This window comes from Cynara cardunculus (genome assembly GCF_001531365.2).
Source record: "Cynara cardunculus var. scolymus isolate 2C chromosome LG 10, CcrdV1, whole genome shotgun sequence".
NCBI classification, from domain to species: domain Eukaryota; kingdom Viridiplantae; phylum Streptophyta; class Magnoliopsida; order Asterales; family Asteraceae; genus Cynara; species Cynara cardunculus.
In genome coordinates, this window is record NC_037537.1 from 27,579,596 (window position 1) to 27,594,314 (window position 14,719).

General features: G+C 32.2%; 1 protein-coding gene across 1 annotated transcript in view; it reads left to right on the plus strand.

The window, feature by feature from the left end:
• The window catches only part of LOC112519483 (ankyrin repeat-containing protein At5g02620-like), a 6,178-nt gene extending 1,983 nt beyond the window's left edge, over positions 1-4,195 (plus strand). Inside the window, exons 3-6 of the mRNA XM_025127635.1 lie at positions 781-1,281; positions 1,510-1,641; positions 1,974-2,443; positions 3,424-4,195. Of these exons, the coding sequence (XP_024983403.1) occupies positions 781-1,281; positions 1,510-1,641; positions 1,974-2,443; positions 3,424-4,056 (1,736 nt within the window). The 3' untranslated portion in view covers positions 4,057-4,195. The remainder of the gene's footprint in view (positions 1-780; positions 1,282-1,509; positions 1,642-1,973; positions 2,444-3,423) is intronic.
• The last annotated feature ends 10,524 nt before the right edge of the window (positions 4,196-14,719 follow it).

Sequence of the window (14,719 nt, forward strand, 5' to 3'; positions counted from 1 at the left end):
GGGTGGCAGTTATGACGATGACAGTGGTAGGATGGTGGTCGGGTGGCTAGGAGTAGATGGGTATAACAGCGACAATAATGGCATGGTGGTTAGTGGTGAGGTGGAGTAGGGTAGGGTGGGGGTGAGTGGCAGCATAGCGATAATAATGGTGTGGTGGTGGGGGTTAGGTTAGGGGCGAGACAGTAACGGTAGTAGCATGGTCGTAGCAGGGATGTGCAGTGAGTGACCGAGGGTGGGTGGGTGTGATGACAACAGTAATGGCATGGTGGTTAGTAGTGGGGTAGGGTGGGTGGCGGTGACAGTAGTGGTGTGGTGGTGGTAGTGGGGGGGTTAGGGGTGGGGCATCACATGCAGTAGTAGCATGGTCGTTGTGCGTGTTGATGGAATTCAATTCCTTCTGATTATGATAAGGATTGATGAATTCCTTAACTTGTGAAATTCATTGGAATTTGAAGGATTTCATCCATTTCAAGATATGAACCAAACAAAGGAATGAAATTTGGTCAAAGGAATTTATCATTCCAATTCCATCAAATTCCTTCGAATTCCGCGAATCAAACGGCCTCTTAGTTTTTCATCCAAATTCCGGATTCTATCCGAATTCGAGTTCTAGCAGAAAGGTTGATATTCGATTGAATCAACAAGCTTTAGAAAAGTGATTCCGGGGTATTCACATAATCAATATGTTTAACCTTCAGTTCAATTAGCATCACTTTAAAAAAGGATATTGTGTTTATCTTTAAAGGAACATGGCATTAACTTAAATTGTTAAATGCTTAGATGGAAGAAGAAGAGAATTCGTCGATACTTGTGTTCCTTTATATGAAGCATCGATCACAGGAGATTGGAAAACTGCAAATGAGATCCTTCAAAACAGAAGATATCAGCTGGTACGTTATAGTATCACTGAACATTGTGACACCGCACTTCACGTTGCTGCATCCGCTAGCAACACTGAAAGCACCAAGTTCGTGGAAAATCTTGTGAAAATGATGAGAATGGAGGACTTACAGCTTCAGAATAAAGGTGGCAACACTCCCCTTTGTTTAGCAGCTGCAGCTGGAAACGTGGACATTGCTACGATTATGGTGGATATGAACCAGGAGTTGCTGAAAATCCCTAATTGTAGCAGACAGACGCCACTCTATATTGCTGTTTTATTTAGAAACAAAGCTATGGTGAATTACCTCTACGATAAGTCTCCAGAAATGGATGCTCTAAGTTGGACGCCTACAGAAAAGGGGTGGGTTTACTCCAAATGTGTCGAGGTTGATCTCTTCGGTAAGTAACTGTTGCAAAAATCTTATAGTTGATTAATTAAACTTGGACCATTTTTCTTCCATATATGTTGGAATCTCTCTTCTTTCAGTCAAGAACTCTATTCGAGGAGTGGGGTTCCACATTGACTATTAGTTGCACATTCCACAATCAGCAGGACCATTGTTTCACAAATTTTGGTTGCCTATTGTTGCTTTATTCGTGACATTTTTCCTTTCAAATCATTTGCAGATACGGCACTAAAAATATTTGGACGCCACCCCGACATTCCTAAAAGAGAAAATGCACTCGGACTTTTGGCTAAGAAGCCTTGTGCATTTAATGAAATAAAACCGCATATTGTCTGGAGAATCGTCAGTACAAGTATCTTTCATACTATATACATTCAGCATATATTACTACGTTAGTTTATAATAAAAAGGCTAAATATCATGAAAAGTTAAGAAGAGAATATTAAAAGAAGATTCATACGTGAATCATTGAAAAAAATCCATTTAAAAATGCATACGTGAACCAACGTTACAGATTATACATATTGATTCATATATTTATCTTCAAATTCAATGATTCAAACATGAGCCTTTCATTAATCCTCCCTTCTTACCTTCTCGCGATATTTAACCTTTTTATTTGAACCAGTATTAATACTTTTAAGTATTTTTCTTACTTGATATTGTTGCTTTCGTTTTTGGCAGTCACTTGTAATAAGGTCGGACCTGTTGCAAAAGAAAGTAAAGCCATGCAATTGCTAAAAGAAATTTGGGCAAGTATTGAAGAAAAGCCAAAGAGCGAAATAGATGGGATACTGAGAGGCCCCCCAACTGTGAAAGATAGGAAGCGAACATACCCCTCTCGAGTACTTTTTGTTGCTGCCGAATTCGGGAATACTGAATTTGTGGTTGAGCTTATTCGTAAATATCCTGATCTTATATGGAAGCAAAACGATGATGGTCAAAGTATCTTTCACATTGCTGTCTCTCATCGTCGTGAAAGTATCTACAATCTTTTATATGAGATAGGCTCAACGAAGGCTTTCATAACTTGTCTCAAAGACCGAAAAGGCAATAATATGTTGCATTTAGTTGGAAAGAAGGTAGAGAAAAACCAACCTCCCGATGTGTCGGGAGTGGCTTTTCAACTACAACGTGAGTTATTATGGTACAAGGTACATCATTCTCTCCAAGATTTTGAATTTCTAACCATGTATACGTTGAAGACGTTTAAGTTAGTAATGGAGGATAAGGGTCTATATCGCTTAATGAGCTTCATGAGACTCATTGGTTATTCAGTCAGTTGTACATACCTATTTGGCAGTGGTTTAATGATATAGAAAGCGGCTTATTCAATAAGCTTCTAGAGGGAGCTTTATGCAGAAAGCCAAGTTTTTTCCGAACTTGTCTCTCCTAATTAAAAAAACACACTCCTTCTATCTATAAGAAAACCCTCCTAAACAAAAACCTTGTCAATCTATATAAACAGATTGTGTAGTCTACACTAGGGGTGCTCGACCAACCCGATCAACCCAACCCAACGCGAAATAACCTAACACGAAGCAACTCGATGTCTAATCGAGTTGTAAAATTGTCAAACTGTAGGTATTGGGTTACTATTATTTGAACCCAACCCAACTCCACCCAACCCGATGAACCTGATGTCCTTTTATTTATTGGATTTAATATGATTGTTGAATTTATATTAATATATATACATTAGACAATTACACTATCATGTATGCTTTTCATATACACATATTTTCAATCTATTCATATCTCTATATAACTCATTCATATATATGTTCAATGACTGTGAACATATATATGTAAATTGTATCAAATGGTTGATGATGAAAAGAAATTATGAGTAGAGAAATAACATATTCAAGGTTAGAAGAATATTTTAATATACCAAAGTATCAACCTGACCAACCCGTACGGGTTGGGTTGCACTTTGGTTTGGGTTGGGTTAAGATTTTTCCAAACCGCAAGCATTGGGTTGAGTTATTCAAATGTCTTCAACCCAACCCATGAGCACCCTAGTCTACAAAGATAACTTTACTCATTCAGCACTTTATGAAAAATCAACCAAAGAGCCACTAAGTTATACTAGTAATAGAGGATGTTGATCATCTCATATTTTGTGTTGCAGGAAGTAGAGTCTATGATCCCTCCACATTACAAAGACCAGAAAAATGATGATGACCAAACACCACACGAATTATTCACCAAGACCCACAAAGATTTAGTTTCCGAGGCCGAGAAGTGGATGAAGGGAACGGCTAGCAAATGCATGGTGGTTGCCGCACTTATAGCCACCATAGTATTTGGAGTCGCTTTTACAATTCCGGGTGGATATAATGAAAACAACGGCTTTCCTTTGTTCCTCCACGAAGGACCTTTCATAGTGTTCGTCGTATTAGATGCCATTTCTTTGATCTCATCCGCGACTTCAATCCTTATGTTCTTATCCATCCTCACTTCGCGTTATGCCCAAAAGGATTTCATAGAATCGTTACCCAAAAAACTAATGGTAGGTCTAGCAACACTTTTCTTCTCTATCATGACCATGATGATCGCATTTAGTGTCAGCTTCTTTGTGCTATACCGTCACAGGTTTATCCCGATAGCAATTGTAATTAGCGTACTTTCTCTTATACCCATCATTGCGTACGCTAAACTACAATATCCTCTTTTGGTGGATGTGTTCCGTTCAACATTCGGATCGAGGTATCTCTTTAAGCCGAAAGAGCGAATACTTTACTATCAAAATCCAAGGGTGTAAGTGTTGTAGTTATTAGTTGTGAATTTGAGATTTCTTCTGTAGATTTTTTGTTAGGAAGAAAGGGATTAGAATTTTGATTATTTGTACGTGAAGGATTTGTGCTTTTCTTAGTTGAAATGTATTTCTGGTATTGCTTCCATCCCGGGCTGGCCCTGGCCACGTGCGGCCCGTGCGACCGTACAAGGCATCAAAGCCAAATGGGCATTAAGCTGTCATTTATTACTAGATTTAGGTTTAATAATTTGGGAATTGGACAGATGAACTTTAACTATAAAAACAGGGCCAAGGTCTAGTAGTGATAATACCGAATGCACATCGTTGGAAAAAGTTGGAAAGTTGGAAAAGTTTTTGTTTGCATAAAGTTGTCCGCATGAATAAAGTTGTATGTATGAATTAATCTGTTTGTATAAGTTGGAAAAAATTTTGTTTAAGAGAGTTTTTTTCGCATATGTAAGGAGCATTTTTTTAGTTGGAACATGTTTGGAAAAAAAAACTTAGCGTTCTATATAAAGTTCCCGCTACAAGTTTACTGGATAAGTCATTTTCTATATCATTCAGCCACTATGAAACAATCATACATAGTTGATTGAATAAGTTGTTCCATTAAATTTATTAAGCTGCTAACACAAGGCCCTTAAGCCTTTAGTCGTTAGACCTTAACTTTTGAGTTTTCCTTTTTGCTTACTATGACAGTAATTTGGATGTAAGTTAATATTTTAGTTAAAAACTAATTATAGTGTTCCTTGTCTTTTAGGTCCCATATATTGAAATAAAGTTTCTATTTTGCTAATTTCAATTTGGAAAAGAGAAAGCCGAAAAAGAATGAAACACGATCTTAATCCGTTATTTACCCTTTTATCGTTTTATATTTTGTATTTGAGGTTTTGGTTTTTATGTCCTCCCATTGTATTTTTTTATTATAATTAATAAAAATCAACATGGGATAAGATACTTAGCTTGAACAGATTCCAAACTCTTTAAAAAATAGCATGTTTCGTTGTTTCATTGGCTTAAAAAAAACAGGCTTAGAGGCATTTTTATTATTATTTTCGAACAGAGTATAAAAAATCTTAGGACCGGCACTGCTTCCATCATGTGGATTATTTATGAGAAAGATTTGTCTTTATAATGTTTCAGTATTTTCTAAATGTAATAAGACAAACCTTATATTACATTCCAACTTTCACATAAAAAATGAGACATGACTGAATTACACAAACATGAAAGAGATGCTTTATAAAGGAAAATTAATGTAAATATTCATCTTCTAGCCAACTCTCTCTTATACTCACCAAAAAGTCAGTATTTTCATAAGTGCCTTTGATGTAACTAGCTGAAAAGACACTTTTTTAAAGTAACTCTAAACGTCATTCCCAATTTTCAAGATAAGATTGTCACTTGCGGAGGGTTGAAAGAGTGTCACTAGCAGAGGGGGCAACTTCCGGAGGGTTGAAGAAAGCTTCCTTCTTTTTTTGGTTAAAATACCCCCGCCGTAAGTTGGGGTTGGGTGCTTGTGAAGGTATTGACTTTTTAGTGAGTGAAAAAGAGTTGGGTGGGAGGTGAACTGAGATAGGTAAACGGCTATTTACATTAATTTTCCTCAGAGGTTTGGTTAGAAATTCAAAATACCAAATGTAATAAGCAAAAACAAGTAAACAACCACCATACTTCTTATGGTATATAACAACAATATTTTATCATTCTTGAATTCTAACTTCAAACGAAAGATATTGAATTAGTTTGATTTGGTAAAATTAAACTTAACTCAGTGGATTCTCAAACTTAAAAGTGGGTGATTGAAGAATGTTTTTATATTGCACGATTTAAAAGAACTGCAGTTAAAAATGAAAAAATCTTGAAAATTTAAGGAAATCTGATAAGCACCAAATGATGAAATTTGGGCTCAACTATTTGAGCCCAAACATATACGGTGTTTTAAAAAAAAAAATAGGGCAGTTTTTAAAATGTTTTGTATAAATAGGGAATTTTTAATTTGTTTCACAAAACTAGGGACCTGGTAACTATTTTGAATTCAACCCCATAACAAATTTCAATTACATCCTTACCTTTTTTTTTAGTTATTATTAGAAAAGTATGGTTGTAATACTGCTACATATATTTTGATTTTAATATTTTATTTTATTTTTTATTTAGTATGATCTTATGTGATTTTGAAAAAAAGATGATATTTTTATTTTTGAATAAAATACAAATTTAAAGATATCATAAAAATTTGACAAAAATATATCGATATTAATATCAAATTAACTATTTAAAATTTCTATTTTTTGTGTAATTTTTCAATTCAATTTTTTTATTATAATTTAATTTTAGTTTTAATAACGAAGTAATTTATATTTGGTTTAAAAATATAATTTTCTTATAAAAATAATAATTATTATTTTGTTAGAACTCAATAATTATTTTAATTATATTTTAGATTTTTTAATTTTAAAATGAGATGTTTATCCGCAGTTAGTTACACGAATTCAAACATGGAGCTTTAATAAGATGTACTTATACATAATTTATGTGTAATCTTGAATTTTAAGTAATATGCATCAATATACAGTACTTTATGCATAAAAAATGGTTTTTAAATTATTTTTTTGTCAAATGCTTTATAATATAGTATATATATTATACATTCGTTATATATTTTGTATATATTTAATTATGGTAAATATATAACTAAGAAAATTAATTTCTTATTTTTAACAATTTTATTTTATAAAAAATATCTCATCGGTACTTTTAGTGACACCCCTTTATTTTATTTTATCTTTATATTATATTTTATGTATAAGTTTCTTGTAAATATATATTTGGATTTGTATTATTTTTATTTATGTATAAATTCAAATCAGCTAAAATATTTAAAATGTCTAAAATCAATTCATTTCAAATCGTTTAAAATTGTATAAAATCAAATCAAGGTAAAAAGTTAAAAAATCTGTAAAATCGAATCAACAAAAAAAATATTGTGCAATAAAATCAACATGATTTTACTTGTTAAAAATATGTAAAATTAATTAAGTTAAAAACATTTAAAATTATATGGAGTATGCCACCAACCTCGTCATAATCGAAGAAATTGTCCAAATTCTCAACTAAGATTCAATTCGTTGTGAAAACTGTAATTTTATTTTAATTGAGATTACAAGTAGATTGTGCGTAACTACAATTTATTAAAGCTTTATGTTTGAATTCGTGAAACTAAATGCATGATAAACATATCATTGTAATTATAAAAAAATTTAAAATATAATTAGGATACGTGTTGAGTTCTAACAGAATACTTAGTTATGATCTTTATAAAAAGTTATATTATATACCAAAAATAAATTGTTTCGTTATTAAACTTACAAAAATATATTATTAAACCAAAAATTATATATGTTATTTTTTCAAACTTTTATGATATCTTCAAATTTATATCTTATTCAAAAATAAAAACATATCCTTTTTTTAACCACATAAAATCGTGTTTTGACATCGATAGAGATAAAAATAAAACGAAACATTAACATCGATATGTATCTCGCTGCATTGCGCGAGTATCTCTCTAGTTATATTATAAATCATTTGACAAAAACTCTTAAAAATCATTTTTATACATGAAGTACTGTTTATTGATGCATATTACTTAAAATTCAAGATTATAAGTAAATTGTGCGTAAATACAACTTATTAAAACTCCATGTTTTTGTTTGTGTAACTAACTACATATAGACATAATCAAATACAAAATAAACATCTAATTTTAAATACGAAAAATCTAAAATATAATTATGAATCATTGAGTTTTAACAGAAAAATATCATTAAATCAAAAATAAATTACTTTGTTACAAAATCTGAATTAAAAATTACGATAAAAAATTGAATTAAAGAAATTAAAAAAAACAAGAACTTTTAAATAGTTAATTTGATATTAATATGGATATATCTTTTTCAAAATTTTATATTTTATTCAATACTAAAAATATTATCATTTTCTCTAAACCACATAAAATTGTATTATAACATCGACAGAAACAGAATAAAACAAAAAATTAAAATCAAAATGTATCTCGTTGCATTACACGAATATCCTTCCAATAATCTGGGGTATATAAAATATAAATATATAGAGTTGAACCTACTTTTTGCCTTCAAATGAGGCCTCACAACAACAAACAGCCCAACCCAGCTTATTTCAGCCCAATAAGCATCTACTTCAATCCATCAACAATGATTTTGAAATTAAATGATTTATTCGTCTACCTGCGTTCAGATTATCGATATAATTCAGTCTTTCAAAAGGTTAACGATTCAAACGTCACCAGCTACGAAAAACACACACAAATATCTGCCGAATATAAATATTATATACTTTAAGAAAAATAACGATTTTGAGGTTCAAGATCACAAAGATTCAGTTTAATTTCTTAGTTTTGAGTTTTAATTCATACGAGAACAGTTTGAAAACAAGGAGTCGTTTACCAAACACTTATCCAATAAGTGTTTACTGGTAAAATTCAACACTATCACTCTCCATTTTCCTAAGAATCATGACAACCTTTTCACTACAGCAGATCACTCTTGATTCAACAACAGTGATCCCACATCTTATTATTAATTCAGGTATTTTTTGTCTTCTAATTTTCTGTATCTGTATACCTACATTCCATTTCTACACCGACATTCATGCCTCCAAATTCCTACTTACATCTAGAGATGACCAAATCGGCATGGCCCGGCCCGGGACTTCCGGAGGACTGGGACCGACAAAGGACCGGTTATAGGACCGAAAACGGGGACCGGTTGAGGTTTTTGGTAGTTTCGTGGGAGTGGGACCGGGACCGGTTATGCAACCGACTATGGATCGGCCCGGCCCGAAAATTCAAATAATTTTATAAATAAATGTATTTTTAAATAATTTTATAATGTATTTTTATAAGAAAATGTAATTTTAATTATATTAAACGCATTTTTAAAGTGTATTTGAGTGACCCAATTGTAAATTTTATAATGTATTAAAAATATATATCATTAAAAAATCAAAAAAAAAATCTTATTTCTTAATGCAAGGACCAGTTGGGACCGGGACCGGCGGCCCATAACCGGTTATGAACCTTGACCGGTCCTATCATTTTCGACCGGGACCGATTACGCCGAAACCGGTTATGGCCGGTTATGAAAAAAGTTAGGACCTATTGGGACCGGTTTTTAGCCATCTCTACTTACATACACGCAAGTCTCATTTTGTCCGTGAGTCTTCCATTAAAAAAAACCCAATCATCCAACAACTACAAAAAGGTTCCTATAAAAAGCAAAAGACCTCGCACCATCCCCAAAAAGGAAAGAAATAATAAAGACTACTTTTAAAAGTGAGAATATATAAAAATAAAATAAAATAAAAAAAAAAAAAAAAAAGCCCCTACGTTCAATCACATTTGCACCACCCGTATCCCTACACAAACCATAACCACAATTTTAAATTTATTCAAGGCAGATATATGTGGGTTCTAACAGATATTGTGCACCTGCTCAATCAGATTTTGTAAATACAGTGTTTTTAGTGTATGAAAGATGCATACGTTAATTCTTTATGGGTGTTCCAAGATATTAAAAAATACAAAGAATATTAGCTTAAAAAATTAAGATATCCCTAAAAAAACTAATAAAAGATCGTTTGAAACGATGAAACTTGAAACTACATTCGATAACTTTACGGGTTTTTGGTCGATCTAAACGATACATTTCTTGGGACAAAATCATCCACAAGGATGGTGCCTGATTGGTTTGAGCTTGGCTCCAAAGGTCAAAAGTGCAAGGAGGTCTCAGGTTCAAATCCAAGGAGAAACAAAAATCATCTTGTGGCCACGGAGGTTCAAATGCGGTGACTCCGGACTACCTGCAAAACAGGTGGTTGTCTTGAAATTAGTCAACTCGTAAAGAGGTGGATATTCAGGTTAATTAAAAAAATTTGGGATGCGACGTCTCCACATCATGGGTTGATGCATGAAATCTGACAAAGGAGTGAATGCACCTACAACCATAATTGAATTCGATATGCTTCACAACTAATCTTTCCAACAAGCTCCATCCAAATATATAAAACAAATTCCCATGCAATAAAAAGACAATTTTACCCCCAATCCTATCATTCTCTATACATTCTCGATTAGTAACCATGCATATATACATATATATACTTTATTTATAATAAAAAGAGACGTGTTTATACGAGAACATTATCTATTTAAAAAGATAAGAAAATAACCGAATCATATTTGATTTTACACTAAAATCACGTATAAAATCACATGTGATTCATGCGACCTTGCCACACATACCATAGGGTTGCTCTCACTTTTTTGGCCATTAATGTAAAATCAAATATGATTATGTAAGTAATTTGATCATTTTCTTAAATGAGCATGATTCTCATATAAACCTACCCCTTTCTCTCTTTGTATGTATGTGTGTGTGTGTGTATATATATATATATATATAAAGAGAGAGAGAGAGAGAGAGGGATGATATTTTGTTAACTAAACAAATGGTGTCAACTATACTAACCATTTTAGACCAATCATAAATCATTTATAGTCAACCACAAGGGTGGTGCCTGATTGGTTTGAGCTTGGCTCCAAATGTCAAAAGTACCAGGAGGTCACAGGTTCAAATCCAAGGAGGAATAAAAATCCCCTTGTGGCCATGGAGGTTGAAATGCGGTGACTTCGTGCTATCTACAAAGAAGGTGGTCATCCTGGGATTAGTCGGCTCGCATAACGGGTTGGATATCCAGTTAATCAAAAAAAAAAAATCATCTAAAGACATGGATAATACACATGTCACAGATAAAGAGTAAGGGTACAAAGTTAATTCGCAGTTTTCAGTTTTTTTAATGAATTTGTTACATAAGAAGGTTGCATGATTTTAGGGATGATAATTATATCATATCTTTTAAGATTCTACACGATTATGTTCATGGAGTAAGAAAGATGGATAAACATCATCATGAAAGCGGTCAACGAAAAGCAGAATCATGTGCTCATAAATGAATACATGTTCTTCCATAATTTGAATTCAACGGAAAGCAAAATTCATGTGTTTATATACAAAAGTATGCGTTCATAACCGTAAGCAGATCCATATGTACGGAACTGATGTGTGCATAATAAACAACATTCGTTCCATTTTTCGGGTCCTCTACCGATGTATTTTTACATCCCACAGCTTCGGTAAGTGAAGACGTGTCACTAATTGAAAATGAACAATACGGAATATATTCATAAGTGAAACAGTGAAATTTATTCATAAGTGAAACAGTAAATCCGAACCAATAAGTCAACCTTGTTTATATGTGTATGTGTAATTAAGCAAACAAGGAACTCGTGTTTACAAAGAAGATTAATGTCGGTCACGAATAAACGAAGGAGAATTTACCGGGAACAAAATCGATGCTTAAATGAAGACTCGCTGATATTTTCTAAAATTACCCTTGTTCATTATTGTTTAATACACATCAGTTTTAAACTTATTACAAAAATGTCATTGATCAGTTCAATCCATTGATTACAAAAATTAAAGATTAAGATTGGTTCACATAGTTAACACCAAATAGTAATTAACAAATGAAGGAACCCCTGTATACCTTTTATATATATGGACAATCTTTTTTTCTTTATATGTTTCCTTCCTTTATATACATATGTGTTGGTGTGTGTATATATATATATAGGCGAAGAATCGTGTGGAAAGAAAATTAAGCTGAGAAACGTAAGAAGGGATATAGACCCTTGATCATAGGGACGGAACTATAGTTGGGCATACGGTGGCACATGCCACCATATTATTCCTCCGTCGAAGGGTAAAAAATTTTAGGTTCGTGAAATGTGCAACCATATTAATCTGTTGTGTGTCACCGTATATATTTGAAACTATAATGAGAACAAGTTTTATTTGGTAGAGTTGGTTTGTAAGAATTTTATTTCATCCCATACCCAAGTTCGAATCGTGTTAATGTTATTTTCTTAGTCAAATGGTGTCATTGTTTGAAAAAATTACATATATTTGTTTTTTATAGTCAAACTTTTCTCTATAGTTTTTTTCTTATAGTCAAATAATGTCACCGTTTGAAAAAATTTATGGGTTTGTCCCTGCTTGATCACTTTTAATCTCAAATTCACTCATGAATCACATTTAATATGGGGATTGATCTGGTGCACCTCAGTGTATCTCATCTTTGATACATCTGATCCTAATGTACATACAAATGTAGAGATCCAATCTTAGATTTCTCACCTTAACCTTCTTTCTCACCAGAACTCAACCTTACATACATACTGCTAAGCGCTCTCTTTCTCTCTCTCTAAATATATATATATATATATATATGTGTGTGTGTGTGTGTGTGTGTATGCATGTATATATGTATGTATGTATGTATCGATATATATATATATATATATATATATATGGACAATTTTACTATTTTTATATGTTTCCTTTCTTTTTCTAACGAATTTTTCTGCACCATTTGAATAATTAGTTATCCAACAAACGGTAAGTTCCAAATTCCGGCTATGTGTCATGTCTACATCTATAACTCTCATTACAATAAAATTGGTTATACAAAACGTTAAATATTTTTATATATCATACGAAACTGTTTTATATGACTTCAGTTCAAAAGTACAATAAATTGATACAATATTTTTGTATATTTTGACAAGTTTTTTGAAATAAAATGTCTTAAAAGACATAAATTTTATGGCAAAAGGATTGTATGGGTATGAAAATCACATAACATACACAAATTTTATTCTTAGGGGCCATTTACCAAACACTTAACCGGTAAGCATTTACCGGTAAATTCAAAACTATTATTTACTTATCGGGTAAGATTTTTAGTCAACAAAAACGGCTTTCTATGCAACAATTTACCCGGTAAGAGTCGACCGTGGTAAAGTCATTGTCATCACTTACCGGGCAAGACTCTCAGTCCTTGTCGCGTTCTTACAGGTCAAATTTTTTTGTCCTTATCATATTCATCCGGTAAGGTAATATAACTTGATAAGCGCTTACCCAAGTAAGCATTTGGTAAACAACCCCTTAGTACCCGAGACGAAACATAAACATTATAACCAAAGTATCGAAAATTAGTATCGTTAAAATTCTCTAAACATGTATAAACAATATAAAACTAGAGAACTAAATAAATGAGAACCACAAAAAGGTTGAGCATCGGCTTTCAAATGTTATTTCACATTTGATAATAATATTCATTTTACATTTTTTTTGTTTCATATAACGCAACAACATTGTACATTCACATACGTTGTTTCATAACACGAAACAACACATGATAGTGATCTCACGGTTCTCAACTTTTTTTGTGGTTCTCATATAATTATATCCATGTAAACTATGACGAAGAATCGTGTGAGAATATTAGTCAAGGTTAAAAGTGTAAAAAAAGATCTGGAACCTTGATCATTTTTAATCTCAAAACAACTCATGAATTGCGCTTTAGAAGAGAATTAATCTGGTGTTTTTCATTAGTTTTGATCTAGTAGAACTCTTCAATTAGAATTTATCAAAGAATCAGTAAAACTCTCATTCTTACCGGAACCCAACTCGTAAAGTTGTTTCCTGATAAGTAGAGAAAGGCATCAAAATAGACCACAAACCTCTAGTTATATAAAACGAAGATGATCAGTAAACCGACCTGAAGGTGAAATTTGGATGGATCTGATTGAAGCTTCTTCGAAATTTCCGTCTCTAAGTAAATATATTTTTAGATTTTATAATTTGATGAATTTATTTTAACATTTTAATGATTTTATTATTATTATTTTATTTTATTATTATGTTAAAATCAATAAATGCATAATTAATTGTACCAAATAATAGTAAATGTATATATATGGATGGCCAAGTTAATAACGGTGGGATTTGGTTAAATCCGTAAAACCCGTTTATAATGGTTATCTGTACAAAACGTGGTACGTAAGTAATGAACCAATAAATGCGCAATTAACCATTTAACGGAAGGATGTCATTTATGTCTATTTCATAAAGCTTAGGGGTCGTTTTGAAAAATTTAGAAATAAATAATAGGATTTTGGAATTTTTAATTCATTCGAACTGAGATTTTAGAAGATGTAAAGACCCGTTTACCCAAACGCTTATTTGGGTGTAAGAATGTACACTTTCATTTACATTAAGGGATAACATTTTTAGTCAATCAAAATTGCAACATATGGAACAATTTATCTGATAAGCGTTAATTGGGTAAGAGTCATTACCTTCATTTACCGGGTAAGACTCTCGGTTCTTGTCATCGCTCTTACCGGGTAAGATTATGTATCTTTGTCGTGTACATACGGTAAGGTAAATGACACGATAAGTTCTTATATGGTAAGTGTTTAGGTAAACAGCCCCCACGTCTTTTGATTTTGAATACGTGAACTAGATATTAAGAAGTGTTTGGTGATGTTCAAAAACAAATTAATACTGAGGGAGCTAAGCAATAAAGTCGAGTTTATAAAATATTAAAAAAAATGTTTAAATATTATAATAGACTGTTTATAAGACTTAAATGTATATGATCAAACAATAAAGCGTCATATCTAAAAGTGTTACTATAAGTTTATATATCATTTTTGGGT